At 34.6% G+C, this 19,465-nt stretch overlaps 1 protein-coding gene across 1 annotated transcript in view; it reads left to right on the top strand.

Moving 5' to 3' along the window:
- The window catches only part of CSMD1 (CUB and Sushi multiple domains 1), a 1,057,667-nt gene that overhangs the window by 948,084 nt on the left and 90,118 nt on the right, over positions 1-19,465 (top strand). Inside the window, exons 44-48 of the mRNA XM_005426386.3 lie at positions 127-272; positions 1,621-1,701; positions 1,834-1,947; positions 11,754-11,942; positions 15,985-16,131. Coding sequence (XP_005426443.2) covers positions 127-272; positions 1,621-1,701; positions 1,834-1,947; positions 11,754-11,942; positions 15,985-16,131 — 677 coding nt within the window. The remainder of the gene's footprint in view (positions 1-126; positions 273-1,620; positions 1,702-1,833; positions 1,948-11,753; positions 11,943-15,984; positions 16,132-19,465) is intronic.

Here is a 19,465-nt window from a genome sequence, read left to right on the forward strand (position 1 = left end):
ATTTTAAATCATTAAGAAAATAATGTTTAATAAAAATTTAAACTGCTCTTCGGAAAAAAGAGATTGTTTATTTGAATGTTAAGAACATCAGTTTTTCAGCTAAATTTTCAATGTTTTACATTCCAGGGATGGTCCTGACCATAATTCACCTCAGCTAGGAGTTTTCAGTGGGAACACAGCTTTGGAAACAGCTTACAGTTCTACCAATCAAGTTCTCCTCAAATTTCACAGTGATTTTTCAACAGGAGGATTCTTTGTCCTCAATTTTCATGGTCTGTTTTCTTTATATAATTAGCATCTAACTACTACAATCATTTAGTGAATTTTTAACATATTTCTTAGCTTTGGTTTCCTGACTTATTTTTTTTTTGTTTTGGTTTGGGGTGGGTTTTTTTGTTAGGTTGGGTTTTTTTGCTTTTTTAATAACAGTACTTGTAAGTTTTTTAAAATTACATATTAAAATCCTAAGATTGTTAATTTGAGACTTTTAATAAACTATGTTCTACCTTTAATGTTAACCATTACCATCTAATATTAAGCTCTTACTCTTTTAATTACTTTGGCCGATTTATTCAGTAAGATTTAACTTTCTTTACTAAAATTATTCTCCAGAAGAGTTTCTGAGGTGCTATGATAGGGTTGAACAATAGCATAAAGACTGATATGCAGCAAAATACTTTGTTCAAAGTTACATTCAGGGCTATAGGTGGTGAAAATTAGGCATCTAACTCAGAGCTAAAAGCTGAATATAATTCTAGCTCTAATTCGGACTAATCATCCAACATATGTATAATAAATGGAAGATTTTTAGCCTTCTGAATTCTAAATCAAAAATATACAATGAATGTATTCACAAAGACCAAATAAATGTTGCAGAAAGAGAGTAATGAGATACTTGTTTGCGTGGGGAAGTCCATATCAAATTGTTACTCAGAATCTGAAATGTTTCTCTTGTCTGTACGGTTCTCCTAAAACAAGGTCATGATACAGGGTCATCTGCTGCGTTTAATCTGAGAAGCAAAATCTAGAGTGGATAGGACTATCAAGTTGTCTAGAGTATTTTGTTCTGACAGTCAATTTGTTCCTTGAAGGGGAGAATTTTCTTTAGGATATGCACTGTCATCACAATCTTTATTTCTGTTTTGATTTTTTTTAATCTAGAAAGGGCTTCTTCAACTGTTGTAGGCATTCTATTCCATTTTAGAAACAGTCATTTTAGTGGTCAACTTTCTTATGAGGCTGCTCACAATTTATTGAAACAGATTTGAAAAGCAGACAAGAGACTTTGTTTAAAGAGTTATAGAATGTTTTTAATTTAAAGGGACCTTAAAGATCATATAGTTTCAACCCCCCTGCCAGGAACAGAACATCTTCCACTAGACCAGGTTTAGACCTAGACTTGTATGATTCCTGAGATCCACAACTTCATTGGGCAGACTTTTCCACTGTCTCACCACACTCATGTCATGTAATGACATTTAACTTGGAAAATGTTGTAACTGAGAGACCACGAGGTTCAGTGCAGCTCTTGTAATTTGGGAAGTGTGAATATGGAATGAATTTTCTGTAAAGTACTCCTTAGCATACCAGTATTGATTTTTATTTCCCTTAAATTTGCAGCTTATCAGCTCAGGAAGTGCCAACCTCCACCCACAGTTCCACATGCAGATCTGTTTACAGAAGATGATGACTTTGAAATAGGTAAAAAGTTACTATTTCTTTTTCTTTATTCTATTTTCACTTGAAAGCTATTTCATCTTCCACCTGAGATTTTGATATACTTCTATTTGAAGGATTTTTTGAGGTTTAACTTTTTTTTAATACCTTTTCCAGGAGATTTTGTGAAGTACAGGTGCCACCCTGGTTTTACCCTTGTTGGACAAGATATATTAACCTGCAAACTGAATGCACAGTTGCAGTTTGAAGGATCCTCTCCGTCCTGTGAAGGTAAATATATACTTGCATGGTGTGTATATCATTAATATGCATCCTACATAAAGCATCAAATTTATGGCACTGTCTTTTTGTTGATGCTTAAAAGAAAATTTTCCATTTACTTCTTTAATATCTAAGAAATGCACATTTTTGTATATTTGGACCTAAGAATTTTATGTAGAAATTTCTTTCTTTAGAACCAATGAGAAGTGATTTTAACTAATTGACTCCACGATTACTGAAACACTGATTTCTAAAATTAATTTAATATATTATATATTGCTTCATAACAAACCAAGGATTTATTTTTACTTTTGAACAATAATAAAAATATGAAATTATACTTAGCTTTCAAAATAAAATAAGAAATTTTTCTCTGTGCTTTGACAAATATGGTGACATTGTATAACAGTCACATGAAAAAGCTGTTTTAAAGTAATATGTGACAAATTTTAATTTTTCAAAAAATCTCTTTCAACTATTTATAGTCTGTTAAAAAATATGGCATTTCAAACAAGGAACTAAAAATTTAATATGAATGATGTTTAGATGCACATTTTTATATAATGTCCCCATCCTCATGGAAAACAAGTTTACCCTGGAAATTTGTATTCAGTCTTCCAACCATTCTTCCAATTTTGTTTTTCAAAATACATTGTTTGACATTTTTTTCTTTGTTTTATTTCATTTTGTTAAATAGCAGATGACAAAAAGGTTTTGAAATGTTGCACACGTGATCAAAGAAGCGTCTGTAGAATTCTGTCCTGAAGTACCTCAAAATATGGGAGGAAAAAGAGTTACTGCTGAGATGCTAGCATTAGAATTTAAGAAAATCAAATAATAATCAGAATTTATTTCTTCTGTATTATACAAGTTTAACTTTGATCTATAATATGGGATTGTGGATGGAGTATCTTCCATATCATAAGGTGAAAACATCTATATGCACAAATGGCAATGCTGGAAGCACAACAATTATTGTGACACTGTAATAGCTATATGTGTATCTTCCTTCCTGTTACCCTGGTTCTCTACTTTCATGATTTGAGAATAATAAAGAATTTATAGTGCAAACTATTAGTTTATTGATGCCATAATTTGTTTTATTCATCTAATTCTCTGCATGAACACACATACTTGAGGTAAAGTGGTTTCTTTACCTCCCCTTTTTTGACTTGTGCATACAATTAGTTGGATATCTGCCATAGGTTCAGACATTGGACTCCATATCTTTGTTTTGAGTGGAAAAGAATCATTATTAATTCCAAGACCCTTGCCATAAAATACACAGAATTAATGGGAATATTGTGCACTTTTATGTCTTTCTTGTTAGGATAACTGAATACTTAATAATGTTTCTGATTATTTCTTTTTTTAATCAATGTATTTCTCTGTTATAAATGTAATATTTTAATAAGATGATTGTACTGCAAATCCAGACTTCCTTTTTTAGTTAACAGTAACAGCAGTAACTTAACTCTTGACTAATTAGAGTGTGAGTGTAAAATGAAAGCCTGAAATAAACCGAACAGTTACTGTAAAAATCTACAGAGATATTAGGAACTTCTGATAAGGGTTAGCCATCCATAACAATTCCTGCAGATGCTGTGCAAATGGCTGTGCTGTCTCTGGCTGTATCCTATGAGTACAGCAAAACTTTGTTACAAGGATGACATCTAAAGAAATAATTTGATCATGAAAAATGAAAGTGCCATTGAGTGATTCAGAGACAGTAGACAATAGAACTGGAAGCATTAGAGTAAGATTCTGGCAGTCATTTTGGGCAGACATAAGGGATGAATTTCTTGAGGTAAATTGGGATGCACCTGATTTCCTTTCTTCAGCCAAGTTGTATCTTTATATAAATTTCTTTTCTGGAAGGTAGAATTACTTCGTTTTTTCCTATCCCGGCCTCCCCAGTATTACTATGGAGATAAATGTTGAATGTGATTCCTATTTTATTACAAAACCCTAGCTTATATTTATGAACCACACAAAATATTGCTAGATCATTTAAAAGTTGTGCTTTTAATGACTGTCTTTATAGTGTTTACTCATAGATAAATATTTGAAGATATGCATGTTGCATTTTGTAAACCTAAGTATTTGAAGGGAGAAATATATATTTCTGCATCAGACCAGAAATTCTGTACACCAGAACATATACCCAGTGTTCCATATCTAGCACTGACTACTAATGATTTTCTAGTGCAGGACAGAAAATCACTGCAAACATGCAGTTAATTAAGGCCTCAACCCAACTGTAGCTAAGCCACTCTTAAGCCAGCAATGTTCTTTATATTTTGAATCCTGTAGGGCTGTTTCTTCAGTAGAATTACTCAGTCCTATTTTAAACCCATGTAAATGCCTTAAATCCACGAATATTTGTGCAAGAAGTTACACAATTTATTAAAAATGTGAAGTTATTTCTCTGCTTTGAACTTGGCACCTGCTCTTTCCATGTTGTCCAGTTCTTATGGGAAAAAATCAGTAACAAGTTGGCCTCTATTCACTGTACTTATGGCATAATTCTATAGACCAGAAGATATTTAATATCTTTAATCATTCTTCCCATCCTTCCCAATACCCTGCCCAATTCTATTCTATTTCTTTAGGTGTGATGCAGGATGGAATGGCATTTATAAGAAACTATTTTATCCTTATAGGCTTGAAAAAAAATTGCTACTTGCTGTGCAATTTGCATATTATATTTCAAACTAATTTTTGAACTGCCTTCTCATATTTTACCTGCCTTCTCTACATTTTACCTGTAATTTAAAATTGTTCATATTGTCCTTGGTTAGTTCAGTTTCATATTTTTTAAAGATACAGGAGCACTTTCCATTTTCCTGAGCCGTGCCACTATGTTGTAGTAGTCAAAAATATATCTATATGATAGAAGGCCAAATTCTAGGATATTATATATGAGTCTGATAACATATCTGAGAGGCAAGAAAATGAATCTCCATGACCAGTTCTACATCATTCTCAAGAAATGACCTCCAGAGCAGCTGTAAACACAGCACACCACAGTTTTCTTGCAGCTCCTTTTCTCTTCCTGTCTGAGGACAGATTTTCTCAAGATGTTTGGTACTGTGTTAACTTGCCAGCTATTTTCTAACATGCAGAGTCCTATGCACCCCTACAGAGCGTGCTGTCAGTGTGGATGGGTTTATGCTTAAAAGTAGTTGAACTGTTGTCATTTCTGTTTCTACTCTTGGAGGCACTGCTCTCATCCTATATCTTTATACTCTTGCTACAAATTTCTTTCATATTTTAGTTTCTGTTAAGGAAGAGTAGAGATGTACATTAAAGCATTATGAGCATTGTGACAGAAATAAATATTCCTGTACTGGTCACAAAAATTGAGATGCTAGTTAAACAGATAATGGGTATTCAGTGTAAGGTAATATGGCCGCTCAAAACACTTAAATTAGAGGGGTAGTGTGATAATATTGTCCTAATGTGGTGATAATATTTATTAATAAAAAGCAAAATCAAAGATTAGGATATCAGAAATAGTATTAGAGTTAGGAATCTTGATCAGGCCTTCCCCTAAAAACCTAAGTCAGATTTCTGCAAAAGCCATGTTAAATAATGTGTTTCTCAAAACTAGAATATGATTAAAGTGTTATGCTGACATGCAGAATTACCATTCTCATGACACTACCCCACTGTACACAATTACATGTGACTGTAACACAAAGATAGTTGTTATTTCCTGTTGTTTTTCTGTAGGCATTGCCTCTGTGCATGAATTTATGCAAGTTTAACAAATAACATTTTTTCGAATTTACATGTGCAACAATCTTATTAAAAATGAATGTAAAATAGATTACTTATGTCCTCCAATATGCCTAAAGCATGTTTTTTAGTATTTATTCCTGTTATCATTCCAAACTATTTTACAGTAGCTACTTTTAATATTCATGGGGTTTACTTATAAATAATTGATTATTAAATATATTTTGGGGCTCAAACATCTAATTTATTTTGCAGCTCAGATTTTCTCAAGTGGTAAATTTCATGCCAATTCCTAAATTTCTAAATGTATAGGGAGTTGAATCAACCTGTAATTTAACAGAAGAGAGTCAATGAGGTATCAAATATGTTAATGTGTTAGTCAAACAAAAGAAACAATATTAAGAGTATAATATTGTGTTGTATTGGCCTTGGCCACTCTGTCTCTCCCCTTGTCTGTGAGACAGGAGAAGGAAATAAGATGGATAAAAACCTGTAGGTTAAGATAAGGCAATTTGCTAAAGCAAAAGTGAAAGGCTGCATGAACAAGAAGAGAAAAAAGCCAAATATTTTGTTCTCTACTTTCCATCATCAGGCAATGTCCAGACACTTCCTGGGAAGCAGGACTTCAGCGAATGTAGCTGTTGTAAATAATGAGTACACCCTCTTCTTGCTCTTTCCTTTTAGCCTCTATTGCTGAGCCAATATACTGTTGTATGAATATCTCTTTGGTCAGTTTGTGTCAGCTGTCCTAAGCCCTCTCCCAAGACCTTGCCCACCCCCAGCTGGCACAGCTGGGAGGTGATGGTGCAGAATGTTGGAGAGACAGCACTGATGCTGTGCCAGAAATGCTCAGCAGTAGCCAAAATTCTACTGCATTATCAACTCTTTTCTAGCTACCAATATAAAGCACAGTACTGTGAGGGGGTGCTGTGGGGAAAAATAAATCCATTTCAGCTAAATCAAACTCAAATATGTATGTGCTCTGCCTCAACCAGCACACTTTTTATTTATATATATTTTTATTTAATATATGTGTATTCTATTTTTAAATGTTGTGCTAAAAGGGCAGAGCTAATATTATTTTTAAAAAAATCTCAAAATAGCTATTTTTTTACCTGTTGTGTGTATGGTGAATACGAGATAATAACACTGTGGAGTTTACTTTTATTCAAATTATAGGTATAGCTGTGGTACTGAAAAATGGATATGCCTTTTGTTTTAAGGAGCAAGGTGAAGCAGTCTTACTGTCTCAGTATCTCAGTTTTATATTTTCATATGTCTTTAGACATATGAATCTTCTAAAATTTAAATCTTGTAAAGTGTAGCTTCCAGCCTGGAGATTAAGTTCTGTAATCAACAGCTAAGCTATACTGGAGAGGAATTGGTGAGTAATTCATTAGGGGGCAGAAAGAGACAATAAAGGTTGCGAAGGTGAGCTGTGCCAATTTGCCACAAAATCCCGTGGTACAGCCAGCTTCCCAGACTGCAAAGGGACAATACAAAATCTGCCTTTCCCTGAATTACTTCAGAGCTATTCCTCTCATTAGTCCCTGTGGTACATCAGCTATGAACATCTTAGATTGGAAGGGACTTCTTGTTGAATGACTCTTAGCCATAGGAAGTAAATCTTGGAGATAGGAAGACCTGAAGCTGTAGCTCAGTGTTTAAAAATATTTGGTCACTTCTGTTCTAGCCCAAAAGAGGAACTGAGCTGTTTACAGGTTAGAAGGACATGATAGTTTTGATCTTACTTGAATTTTCTTCTCTAGGAATATGCTGGTTTTGTCTCACAGTACCACAGACGAATATTTCATCTCTCCTTTCACCCTTAGCATCCATATTTGCCCTGATTTGTATTAGAGAGGTACCTTTTTTTTTCCACTTAAACATTATTTCTCCTTTTTGAAAATTGTTTCGTTAGTAAAATTCTAAAGTTCAGTAAGTGAATACAATAGAATATGTGGAAAAAAAATTCCTACAGCAGTCCTCCTGATGTCTTTTCAGTCCTAAAAAGAGTCAGACAAAAATTCAGACATGATTAGGTAATAAAAACGCAGTTACCTTTATAAAGAATCTTTTATGGTACACAATGCACTGGAATACATGCCAAAAATGTGCTGAAGATGCACATAGTAATATAAAGCAAACACAATTTTATGTTTCACAAATTAGCATAACTGACAAGAATTCACAGAGATGAGGTAATTCCTTGCTGGTTTGACCCTTTTTTGAACAGCCCCCCCCTTTAGATACTAACTAAACTTTGTTTATGAAAAAGTGTCTTGAGAAGCCATTTTAACCTGGGTCCGCAGATGTCGTAGACATCTTTTTGTGAAAATCCTTTCTTAGGATTTTTTCCCTTCTGAGAAGCTGAGGCCTCAGGAACAAAATGTAAACAATGGTTATCTGCTGCTGTGGAATGCAGCGGGTGGATTTTTGATTGGCTCATCTTGGATACTTATAATTAATGGTCAATCAAGGCCAAGCCATCTCGGATGGAGTCCGAGCAGCTGGCTTTTGTTATCATTCCTTTCCTTTCTATTCTTAGCTTAGCTAGCCTTCTAAGATGAAACCTTTTCCTTCTGTTCTTTCTAGTATAGTTATAATGTAATATATATATCACCAAATAATAAATCAAGCCTTCTGAAACATGGAGTCAGATCCTTGTCTCTTCCCTCATTCTGAAAACCCCTGTGAACACGGTCACACCTAGAGAATTTAACCTTGGTCCCCAGAGGATTCAAGTCTCTAGGAATGTGTTCTGTCTTTCTGTCTAACAGAGAGGGTGAAATGCTAGCTACAAATCTATGTAGTTATACAATAATAGGCTACAGAGCTACAAATATATAAAGAATATATAAATGCAAAAAGGCAAAAATCAGTTTGGCATCACTGCATTGATATGTTTCTTGTGTACATGTGATGATGTGTTCAGGGAAATACTCTGACCTTTAAGCTGTTGATTTTTAATATTCACTCACCAAATAAATGTTCTTAATTACAAAGCAACATCATACTTTTCCTCAATTATGAGAGAAGGGCATGAAGAAACATCTGCAAAAGGCACATTTCCCCCGTGGTGAATAATTTAGTTTCAGGTTCCTTCTTAAGATTTGGCTGCAAGGAACGAGACACCTAAGAGCAGCTTTTCGCTGTTATTGATAATTTGTACATGGTTTTGAAATAACTTTTTTTGTTATTTTTTCATACCTAGTAAATAAGTTATTTCCTTGCCTCTTTCCTTCACTTTTTTGTCCCTGATATCTTTACAAGAAAAACTAGATCGTCAAAGAGCAAAGCAGCTGAAATAAAGAGGCAGGAAAAGTAATTTTTGTGTGTTTTTTACTCTTTCCTCTCCCCTCCACAGTTTCCTATTCCTGTCTCTTTTTCTTTTTGCAGACCATTCTTACCATTTCTTCTCTGGAGCACTGCCACAGGTTTCTCAGATCACAGTCAGTGTCTATGCTATATGAGTGTGTCTTTCTTCCTGTTCTATGACAGTTCTTTTATCCCAAAAGAAACTAACAGTTTTCACTTCTCTGAATTGTTGACTTTCCTCTATGTATTTATTTCATTCCTTCTCTGACTCAATTTTTTTAAAGATGCTTGCAGTGTATTTCTTGAGTTAGTGAACAATATCTCAGAACTTAGTGGCAGTGTTCTGGGGATGACTATACATTGATCTCAGATTTTTCAAAATGTAATTTTGAATCTTATTCTTAGTTGATAATCTTCCATCCAAAATTCCAAAAACCTCATATACTGGAGTAAGTAAACAGAGTTCATTCAGTGAGTTCTTAAGAAGATAAGAGGGCACCTCTCTGAAAATTATATTTGTGGTAACTTAGCTGAAAGGGCACCCATATAAAGGAGGCAATAACAGCCTTTTAGAATAACCCAGCTGTAAACTTCTCTGGAAGAATTGTACTATTGCACTTCTCAAGTAGTGAGATCACCAGGCTTTAGTCTTGTCTGAACTGTATCTGTGCAACATCCAGATTTTGTTTGCAAACCCCAAATCTGAATGCTTACTATATAATTGGTTTCATGAGTGATTTGACCAATGGTTATTTCCATAACTCTCTAAGATGCTGAGGAAAAGCAAGCAACAAAAGACATTTGTATCCTTAACATTTGTGCTGCTAGTGTTTACAAAACCACTCCAGATGCACTTCCTACACTCCCTTGTCCCATTCCAAGTGACCCATACATTGCAACTTCTTGTTTGCCATGTTTAGTTTATTGTAGCCATTTCTAAATCATAATTTATCCAGAGAGGCGACAGTTTTCCAGTGTTGAAAAGAATCACTGTGTCTTGCTGTGAAGTCAGACAGCATCATTTATTTCTCCAGGACACTTGTAATTTTTGACTTTGTAATTTTTGTAATTTTTGAAGACAGTGATATCAGTGATGTGCACTTTTATTCATGTCAGACAGGAAATGCTGCAGGGAAAATTATTCTTATTTATCTGATGATATTTTTATGCCCAATTTTTTTCTTTGAGAATTTGCTGGTTTACTTGTATTTTATGCAAACTTATGAGTCAGAGCACCTTTTGACAGCATTTTCCCAAGTTATTCTTGTATTAGTTTGAAGAATAGAGGAAGTCAAAGTAGCAGTGTGTTTCATTTTAGGAGAGTGAGAGAAGAAGCTACTGTCATTAAACACATGCAATGCTATATTCTTAGACAGAAGTTCATGTGAAATTTCTGGGTGTCATTTTACTACAGGTGTTTCTACCTCAAGAGGCAATCCCTGGATTACTGTCTAAAGGATTCTTACTGCTTTGTATACCATTGTCCCACAGGCTTTCCCTCTCTTAGGATCTTCTATGAGGGGTGGCTTTGCCTCTTAGGGATACTGTCTGCTTCAGGCAGTGCTGTCAAATGATAGCAGAAAGGGATATATGCCAAAGATAAATAATTTGCATACAGTCTTTTGCCCAACCCAGATCTTGTTCCCCTTCTTGATGGCCTATTCTCACTTGCATATTACATCCCTCCTTTTCACTGGCTGACATTTTTCTCTCTGACTGAAGAAATTTTTCAGCTTCAACTGAACCTAAATTTCACCTCCAAGTTTGCAAAAGGTCTTCTGAGGGAAATGGTCCAGTTTTGAATGTTTGTTTCTGATATTTACGTGTGGATTTCCCCCCATAGTATACTTTTTCCGCTGATCACTTTTCCCTCTGTTGTTTTGTTTTTCACTTTTCTTACAACTTTTACTTTATTTAAGTGCTTGGTCACTATGACAGATGATTTCCAGAAATGCATTTCTGTCAGGATATATTTGTGAATCTTACACAAAAATATTGTTAACATATATTATGAAACCGTGGACAAAACGTATCAGGAAACAGATTTGAAAAAATGAGTCCTATGTGAGAGGCAAAATGTTAAATAGTGACAAAACTTCCTAATCAAACCAGTGTTTAGGATATAAAATTTACAGTATTTTAATATATTATACTCCTTTCAGTATGCAGAGATCATGAATCCCTATGAATGCCAGGTGAAATTTAAAGTTCAGACTTTAAATAACAGGGGAAGTAGTCGCTAAGAAGGTCTTACTTGGGTGACTTGGATTTTATATTGAAAATGAACACTTTACATAAAACTTGTGTACTTTCAATTAATCTGGTATGTCTAGATGTTTCAATATGTTGTCATTTTCATGCAACAGGCTTCATTTCTAAAGCTGGTTCATTTTTTTAGGATCTCAAATAGAATACAATTTCCAAATAAAAAGTTTTACTGGTACTTTTACCTCACCTGTATGACTGATTGCACCAACATATGTGAATTCCTTGATGGAGACCACTTTAGGCTCTAACATATTTCTTTCTGGATAGATGCTTTACTGTAATTTATAAATTAATACAATGTTTCCTAAATCAAGGTTTATAAAAGTGGTCCTGTTTCTGTGCATATTATAGGGAATATTTTTCCCCTTCCATCTAGAATATGATTTTAACATGTTTCATTTCGAAACTCACCCTGAAGCGTGCATTTAATGGAGAAGAAACACTTTGTTTCATTGCTATTCTTAGTGTTCTTTTTGTGTCCTTTTTAGCACAATGTCCAGCAAATGAAATTCGTACAGAATCATCAGGAGTGATCCTCAGTCCAGGTTATCCAGGCACCTACCCCAACTCTCAGACATGTTCTTGGACTATTAAGGTTGAGCCAGGATATAACATCTCCATTTTTGTAGAAATGTTTCAAAGTGAAAAGCAGTTTGATGAGCTGGAGGTATTTGATGGTAAGAAATATTTAAATTCTGTCTTATTACACAAGATCAAATACTGGGTGGAGTGGGCCTTGATTTGCAATTTTTGGGATCACAGTGCAGTGATATATCTGAAAATAAAACAATAATTCAGAATTCTTATTACTTTTGCCTTAAATCTAAATCTGTTAGCCAATGCAAGTTTTTATAGATGTATTCAAGACAGAGAATATTTTAAATTTTCTTAGGTATTGTTACAGAGGACCATTAAGAACTGTAGTTTCCCTGGGAAAGTCACATAGTTTTCTGTTTCCAGCGAAATTTATGCGGGTGTCTGAAAGGAGATGTTAACATGCTGATCCAAAATGGTTCATTTGTGGTGAAGAAGTATTTTGGGGTTACATTTGTCCAAATGAATAAAATTATTTGAGTCTTAATACTGAAATTTGGGTTCAAATACCCTATCTGCTTTCTCCATAGCATTGCAGACCAGTGTTGTTCACTGTTTGAACATACCACTGTTAAAATGTTCATCTGTTTAGGACAAAGAGCAGAAAAATGTGTTGTCACTTCTCAAAGGACCCTACTTAATTCTTATTTTCTACTTCATTCTGAACTTATTATGACTTATTATGTTCTCATTGATTGACAAGGATAACTAGTCTCTGATTGTTCTTAAATACATTTTTATTCATTTAGAGACCATTATCATATCCTTCTTCATTAACCTAGAATAGATAAGTATGATAGAAATGATGAATATTCACTATGGGAGTTTCAGAGCATGAAAAAATATTAAAAGGTCCTATCTTTTGAGGTATCTTGTTTTAAGTATTCTTCTGAAGGATTAGATTTTAATGTCTAAAATTAATATTTTTTTCACTTTTTGGTAGAAACATCCTTTAAAAATCCACATTATTTTTGATGCTTTTAGAAATGCCATATCATAGCATATTTTTTTCTTCATAACATGTATGCTGGTCCATGTCAGGTTAGTGCAGAAAATAGTCTGCAAAAAATCTATTAAGACAGGCTTTTCTTCCATTCCATTTTGTATCAAAGACAATATGGAATGTTACTGGAACTTTTCTAGTGGTCTGATCACTTTGTTTTCTTTTGACAAATTTAGTTGAAACAGCATAATTTTCCTGATGTATACTTTTGTTTTCTTTCCTCTGAATTTAAATGTAATGAAACCAGATTATCAATAATAGATCTGAGAGAAGAACTAATGTCGTTCCTACATGTTTAAGCACTTTAATTTCATGGCATGAAATAATATTCTTACAAATTCATCTCTACTGCAGCTCTGCAGAAGTAATTTTTTCTACCACCTACCAGCAGCCTTAAGTGAAAAAGATAATGGCATACTTTTAAACTCTCAACTATAGTGGCATGTGGAGATTCCTGAGCTAGCTCTCAACAAACTGATATTCAGATATGGCCCATTGCAGCACCTTACAGAGATACTTGTTTATGTCCCTGTGACCACATTAGCAATGTGCTTTGCTAATTAGTTAGACATCTCAGCATGAGTTTTTGAGGGCAGAAGACGATGCTGATGTGGCTCTACTGCTTCCAGTGATGGCTATAACTCAGATTCAATGTTGCTGCATTTTGCAGCAAACAAATATGTGTCATATTGTGGGACCTTGTGTGGTCCAAAACAGTGTATTTCATCTCGGTTAGTAGAACTGCACTGATCTATCTCTAACAGGTAAAGATACATCATCAAACTTTATGCAGAAGCTGTATAAAGATTTGCAAGACAAATATTTAGGGAATTAGTGTTGCCAAGGCACTCATCTCTGATTGCTTTATAAGGCAGCTTTGGAATGCAAAGCACAGCAAGAACTACACCTCCCTGACTGCCCTGTACATTATGGTGCTTCAGCAGCTGGATGATGATCAGGGTAGGCAGCCAGTCAGTAAGGTCAGCCTGGTCAAGTGGGAGCAATAAGTCCATTAGCCATTCCCACTTACCTGTCACACCCTTAGAAAACCCTCTCTGGATTCTAAACCAGGGAAGCCATAAATGTTACATGAACATAATTATTAAACTGTTTTGAACTTGAAAATATGGCATTCAGGTATTTACACTGAATAGCATTCATTTAGTACAGAAAATATTTTTTTTCTCTCTGAAATAAACTGAAACTAATCTATCACTGAAAAGAGAAGGAAATGTCAACTTTTATCTAATAGTCAAGAGAGTTTCATATGACAGATCACCACACCAGAAGTTGAGTCTGTTGAGCGTTTCCTTATATAGACAAACTCTGAAATAATAATTAAATAAATGTCATATTCAAGAACAACTGAGTTATGCTGCTGACCTTCCTGAACACCATCTGAAGAGTTGACTGCTAGGTAAGGTACAGAAAATGAAACTCAACTCTGGGAAAAACAAAGCAAAACTAAAATGCATTGAATTAATCCTCTGATCTTCTAATCATTAAAAAATGTGGTGTGGCATATGGTGCTGCAAAATAATTTCATGATCAGTAATAAGGATTCTTACTTTATTGTAGGTAGTAGGTCTTCATTTGTAGAAGAACATTCTTTAGTCCCTTGAGAATTTTAAAAGAACACTTATGTTCCAAACTGCAACAAGGGCATTAAACAGATTTACAAAATCCAAAGTGAAGCACAGAGTTACTGATTCAAATGTCATGTTCTAAATAATTTTTTTCAAGCAAAAAAGGAATTGACTTTAGCATTCCTTGTCATTTATCCTACACTGTAATCATCAAATACTAACTCTGCAATATGATAAACAAAAAAGTCATGAAGCATTTTTATGAGGGCATGATAAGCAATGCTTATTTGTTCTTATGTTTATTATTTAGAATTTTTTTAGTAATGCTAACTTAGTTGTAGTATTAGGGTGACTGAAATGCAGTTCCTAAGAACTGGGAAGTAATTTTAATGTTTATGTTTTTGTGACTTCCATAGCCTCTCTTCAGTATCTGAAATGTCCCAGTCAGAAATGACACTTTTTTTTTTTTAATTGAAGTGGATGGGGCTGACAACAATTTTCAATTGTATTGTATTCAATTTTTAGGTGTCATTCGATTCAGTTTTATTTTTCTATTTTCATGTAACATAAGAAAACCTGATCAGGCCATAGCTGCTCAAACTCAGCAAATAATGAATGAAGAAGTTCTTTATTTGTATTAGCAGCTCTGACCAAGATAATGTTGGTTGACATAGCTTTCTTAAACTTGAAAAAACATGGAGCAAAGGACATGGTGAGCATGTGGGAGTGCTTCAGCTGGAGAAAACATTACCTTCATATGGAGGAAAAAAAAGGCATTTCATGTTTTAGAAAGCTTCCAGTTGGAGATTGGATTGATACATGGATTTTTTTTGTTCTCTTCTATATAAATAGTCCTGAAATCATTATCTGTGCCACTAGGGTTTTATTCTGGTGAAGATATTGGTTTAGGGCCAGGAAACAGTTTTTCAGCATCTTGTATTTACCATAAATGAACACTACACTAAAATGGAACTTTAATAAACATACTAATGATCAGAACTGAGTCCTACTGAGGCAAATTCATAACACTTGTACATATGTGTTTTCCAAATAAAACTGTGGTGGTCTTACACTTAACAGAGCTTTTTTTTCGCTACTCTGTTCATTATGTAATATGATGGTGTTTAAATTGTACAAGATGTACAATATCAAAGGGCAAGAAGCAGACAAAGACCCTCATTCAGTATATTTATGTCAAATAGAAATTAATACCTTTTTTTTTCTTTAAACCACTACTCTTTTCATTGTTTATGGAGAAATCACTAATTGCTTTATATTTCCATCTGTTTGTACCTAGATTTTTTATCTAGGTACAAACAAATGGAAATATAAAGTAATTATAATGCTCTCTAGTGAAAACCTAAAACCAGATGGACAGTTTAAATTGAGATCTGTTAGTTATTTCTCTGACAAGGAAGTGTCTGGCTATGTCCTATTCTACCATGTTCACTTTCACAGCTTAGTTACAATATTGAAAGAATTGCTTAAACTCATAGTACTTTAAAACTTCAGTAGTTTCTTTATTCATCTCTGAAGGTTCTTCTGGGCAAAGCCCTCTACTGGTTGCTTTGAGTGGAAATCATACTGGGCAACTGAACTTCACAAGCAAAATGAATCAGCTGTATCTCCGCTGGTCAACTGATCATGCAACCAGCAAGAAAGGATTCAAGATCCGTTACTCAGGTAATTATTCATGCTTTCTCTTAAATTATATTTTGTGGATATACTGTTGTCCACTGCTAATATAATGTCTGTGTTTCTCTGAAGATAATTTTTTATAATGTTTATAATAAGGATGTGAAATCATTCTGTCTTAAGTTAAGCACAGAACTTGGTCTCTCCATTTTTTCCCAGTGTGCCAGAGATCTCCAGATTAATACTTCTCCAGTTTATACTCCTCTCTGCACCTGTTCTCGTGTCTTATCAGATCTGGAGAGAGGCCTTTCAGATGTAGTGGTAGGGATAACCCTTAGACTTTCACAGAAGTACTCAGAAGTGAGAATTTTTAATCCTCATTAGCTGTGCAGTACTTCAGCTGCAATTCAGTACACAATTATTAGGTTTGCAATTTCCTAGAGTTGTAGTTCACAACTCTCATTATTATGTTTTTCTTCATGCACAAACAAATGAAAACCTGGGAGGGGTGGAAAAAATCCCTCATTTCTTCAACAGGCTGCATATGAATCTGGTAACATGAAAATATGTAAGTAGTCTATCTAAATAGTGCTAAAATTATTTCCCACCTTAATAATAAACATCAAGAAGAAATATATTGCTGTACTGGATTATGTGTTATGTGTAGACATATTGACCCTTACTCAGTTGCAGCCTGTTTATGATGTTTCCACACATACATCTACAGACATATTGCTACTAAAAGGCTTGGCTAAGGGATCATTTACAGGATGTGAATAGTATGTGTGAGAGAGAAAGGTGATAATTGCTGTCATTAACATTTGCTTCTTCTGCGTTTGGACTTGATTAGCAATGTAAAGGTTCTGTGAGTTAATTTTGGAGGCTAAATATTGTCAATAAAAATTAAGTAGAGAAAGGAATACTAAGAATGTTTTAGCAGAACATTTCATGAAGTACCAGGTATCTCCCATTTAGTCATGGTAAATGTTCTTGGGGTGACAGTTTTTGGGAAGCTCGCTCCTTTTATGTACCATCCATGCTCTGTCTGTCTGATTTCTGGAAAGTTTCTCTTGTTACTGAAACATAAGATCAGGGCCCAGCTCAGAGCATAATTATGATTGTTTTGGGGATTTAAGAACTAAGCAGAAAATGTTTGCAGTCAGGAAAAAAAAAATCACTAAAAGCATCATCCTCACCTGCACCTTTGGATAATTACTACAGACAAATTGAAGCTGAGGAATGGGGAAAAGAATTTTTTCAAGCATACTGGATGTTAATATAGGTTTTTATAGTAAAAAAGCAATTGCAGGACTTAATAGATAGATTGAGAATGTGCAAGAGGGAACAAAGAGAACCTGTCACATTGTAGCCCTCAAATGTGTGGCAGTGAAAGGAGTGGGCCTTCATTCATTAATTCAAAGTGAGGAAGCAATATCAAGGTTACATGAATAGACTTCATGTGAAGATGTTGGTTTGTAAGTATCAAATTATTAAGGATGCTGCTTTTTGAGGAATGGCAAAATATTTTGTACCTTTGCATGTACACAAGATATGTTCTGCAGTACTGAAGAAGTGGTCTGTAATTGCTAGGCTCAATTCATCAATTATTATGGCACTAGCTATGACTAACAATAAAATTGGGGGACTGGAGAGAAATATGCAATCCTTATGGTGATGTTTTAGGAACAAACAACAGTTTAGTTTTTTCCGCTTCACTAACAGTCAGTGCCTGCATTTTTCTCTAAACTTCTGTCCATTTTACATGAGATTCAATGGAAATAATCAGCATGAAAGCAGAGTAACAGTGAGCAGCAGCATAAACAATTGGATTTGAATCCTAATGAGGGAGAGCAACATCATCAAAGTAGGAAAAATACAAGATCCCAAAAAGGCTATTGATACTGTGGCAGCTGTGACTGAGCCAGCAGGCTTCCTCATGATGAAGATCCTATTGAAATGAATTACTGCCCTCCCATAACCTTTCCCTTCTTCTCCAGCTATGCCTGTGCACAAAATTTTGTAAATTGCCATTTTGTCACAGCTAGATTTCAGTTGTAGTTACAAGTTTTTTTAACTGTTAAAAACTGCTAGAAGCTTTTATAAGAATGCTTAATATTTTCTTTAGCATGCAACCTTAATTGTGTAAGCTGTTTGCTTAATATTCTGTTTGCTATCATGTGGTATAAGACTTTTTGCTAAATCTCAGTGGAAAAAAGCTGAGGCATTACAGGAGACGGGTATTCTTTTAAGGGCTTTGACATATTATACAGGCACTAGCTTAGATTTTAGTCTAAATTATACATTTCCTACCTGCACTAATGCCTAGGTATGAAATGACCTCTTTCTTAACCTACAGAATATCTGTATAACATCCCTCAATAGTTTATAGGAGGTGGTGGAGTCACCATCCCTCGATGTGTTTAAAAAAAGACTGGATCTGGCACTTGGTGCCATGATCTAGTTGAGGTGTTAGAAGATGGGTTGGACTCGATGATCTTAAAGGTCTCTTCCAACCTAGAAATTCTGTGATTCTGTGATAACCCTGCATACACATTCCTACCCAAGCAAGCTACGAGGAAAGTATAACTAAGAAATGGTAGGTTATTATTTATTTTTTTTTCTTTTTAATTATTGGTAGAAGGAATGAAAGTGCACTACAGTACCTGGCGTATCTGCTGGAGGCACAAAGACTTGGGAACCAGATGGGGAAGTCATTTGCTACTTTTCAAATTCACATGGCCACTATAACAGTTACAGGCTTTTGTTTAACTTTTGGTTATTCATTCAAAAGTAAATAAGTCCAGTGGTTACTTAGCTAATTTGTAATTTCCTGCCAATAGCACTATCTTTTCTTATTCCTCAGGTTTAAATGGCCAGGTTTTTGTAGCAAAGGGTTACAAGTATGGCCTCTTTGAGAAGCTGCTAGAAGCTTCTCCCACGTCCAAAAGAACCAGGTTCAGCTGGTTCCAAGATGGACTGCAGCTGGCTGTGGATAGTGGTAGTGCCTCTGCAATAACACACTTTAAAAAAAAAAATATATATATATACTCAGTAGCAGCTAGAAGGAGTAAGAATACATGTGTATTCTCACTCTAACAACTCTGCAGAAACCACGGTTGGTGAAGATGTGTTGTATTAAACACGTTTACAACAATACATATACAGTAATATATTATACAACTATACTTATGCATTACAGTAATACCTTATACCAGTTACATTACATCAGCATCTATCTCTATTTGTCGAGGCAGTCATAACATAAAGCAAATACCTCAAATATCCCAAACCAAATCCCTCATTGCTTGTTGGTGGCTCACCTGTTCCCAGGTGTCTTGATTAGATAATCAGGTCTAGACCTCTTTGTGGCTTCCACCTGCCA

This window comes from Geospiza fortis, unplaced genomic scaffold, assembly GCF_000277835.1.
Source record: "Geospiza fortis unplaced genomic scaffold, GeoFor_1.0 scaffold56, whole genome shotgun sequence".
NCBI classification, from domain to species: Eukaryota; Metazoa; Chordata; class Aves; order Passeriformes; family Thraupidae; genus Geospiza; species Geospiza fortis.